This window comes from Atta colombica, unplaced genomic scaffold (genome assembly GCF_001594045.1).
Source record: "Atta colombica isolate Treedump-2 unplaced genomic scaffold, Acol1.0 scaffold1, whole genome shotgun sequence".
Classification (NCBI taxonomy): domain Eukaryota; kingdom Metazoa; phylum Arthropoda; class Insecta; order Hymenoptera; family Formicidae; genus Atta; species Atta colombica.
Genome location: NW_017259183.1, coordinates 1,739,353 through 1,740,835, shown reverse-complemented (window position 1 = coordinate 1,740,835; position 1,483 = coordinate 1,739,353). Strand labels below are relative to the sequence as shown.

At 22.3% G+C, this 1,483-nt stretch overlaps 1 protein-coding gene across 2 annotated transcripts in view; it reads right to left on the bottom strand.

The window, feature by feature from the left end:
- The window catches only part of LOC108693918 (E3 ubiquitin-protein ligase RNF25), an 11,020-nt gene that overhangs the window by 3,234 nt on the left and 6,303 nt on the right, over positions 1–1,483 (bottom strand). For both annotated transcript variants that reach the window (XM_018203125.1, XM_018203135.1), the window contains exon 3: positions 250–490. In XM_018203125.1, coding sequence (XP_018058614.1) covers positions 250–490 — 241 coding nt within the window. The remainder of the gene's footprint in view (positions 1–249; positions 491–1,483) is intronic.

Genomic DNA, 1,483 nt, shown 5'->3' with positions numbered 1-1,483 from the left:
ATATATAAAAAACTTACAAATTTTTTATGTTCTTACAATTTGAATATTGAAATAAAAATTATATTGGTATACAAAAAAATATGAGTATAAGATAATTCATTTCGTAAAAAATAAATTAATACATGTATAATATAAAAACTTAAATGGAAATTATCGAGATATAAGAATAGATCTATTGTTATTTTTCTACAAAGTGATTGTAAAAAATGGAAAATTATTTAAAAAAAAACTGATAGAATAATTTCTTACCTCGATTAATTCAAACATGACTGGCTGACCTATGAAATCCTTACATTTGGCTTCAGCATCGGATTGCATCAATTTTACCGTATCCTCGTCCAATCCTCTTGGATTTCTTAAATTGATAATCGGCGAAATGTCGGGATAACCCGAGGGTAATCGTACAATCAGTGTGACACAAACATATTGCGATTGTGAGTCCTCGCCAGTTGATGGAAATAGTATCGTTTCTATATATTCTGGCTCTCCTCTAGACATAATTAATTAAGAATATGTCAAAAAAGAATATAAATATAATTATTTAATTAAATAAAATTATAATTATCTAGCTAACAATGTATAAATTTTAGTTGCATAATATTATCCCTCATATACTAATTTAATAATCAGAATTATTCATATTCATTTCAATGAAAAAATATAAATTAATACAAATTCTTAACTCTGCAAAAAAAAATACATGGCGAGCTTACAAAGTTGATTTAGATACTTAATAAGAAAAGAAATGCAACTCTATTTACTGTTAAATATTATTAAGTCTAGCATTGTATTTCGGAAAATATTATATATGCCAAAAATATTAATTATCTATTTTTGTTTTGTATTTTTAGTATTACTAAATCTTTAATTATCAGCTATTAAGTAAATAAATATTAATATTTAATAAAATATTTGCTAAAAAATTTTCATTTCTCATAACCAGACAAAAAAATCTTCGACAATCAAACTGAAATTAATTTAAACTGTGTACAATACCATACATTAATTTACATTAAGTATATAGTTTACATTTAAATTATAAAATATTAATATTTTGTATAAAAATATATATAGGCGAAAAAAATGAATAAAATACACACAAAAATAATATGTATACGAATTCATTTAAACCTATATTGCTTAAAAAAATAGAAATATGTATGTGTATATTATATATATAGTACGCACTGTTTATGACAAAATGAATCGAAAAGTCCTCTATCATTTTGCAATAGTCGCAACAGTTAACGATATTAATTTTTTTAAATTGTCCAATAAACGGGTAAAATCGATTTATGTATATATATTGTATGTTGTAAAACAACATTAAAATATCTTTCAAAGTTTTTATAAAATATCTCAAAAATATTTCTTAAAGAACTTTTAAAGATATTCTAAAGTTGTTTTATGCAATTTAAATCTTTTGCTTAGGTATATAACAAAAAAATTATGAAAATTGCAAAATGTAAAGGACTTTTCGATT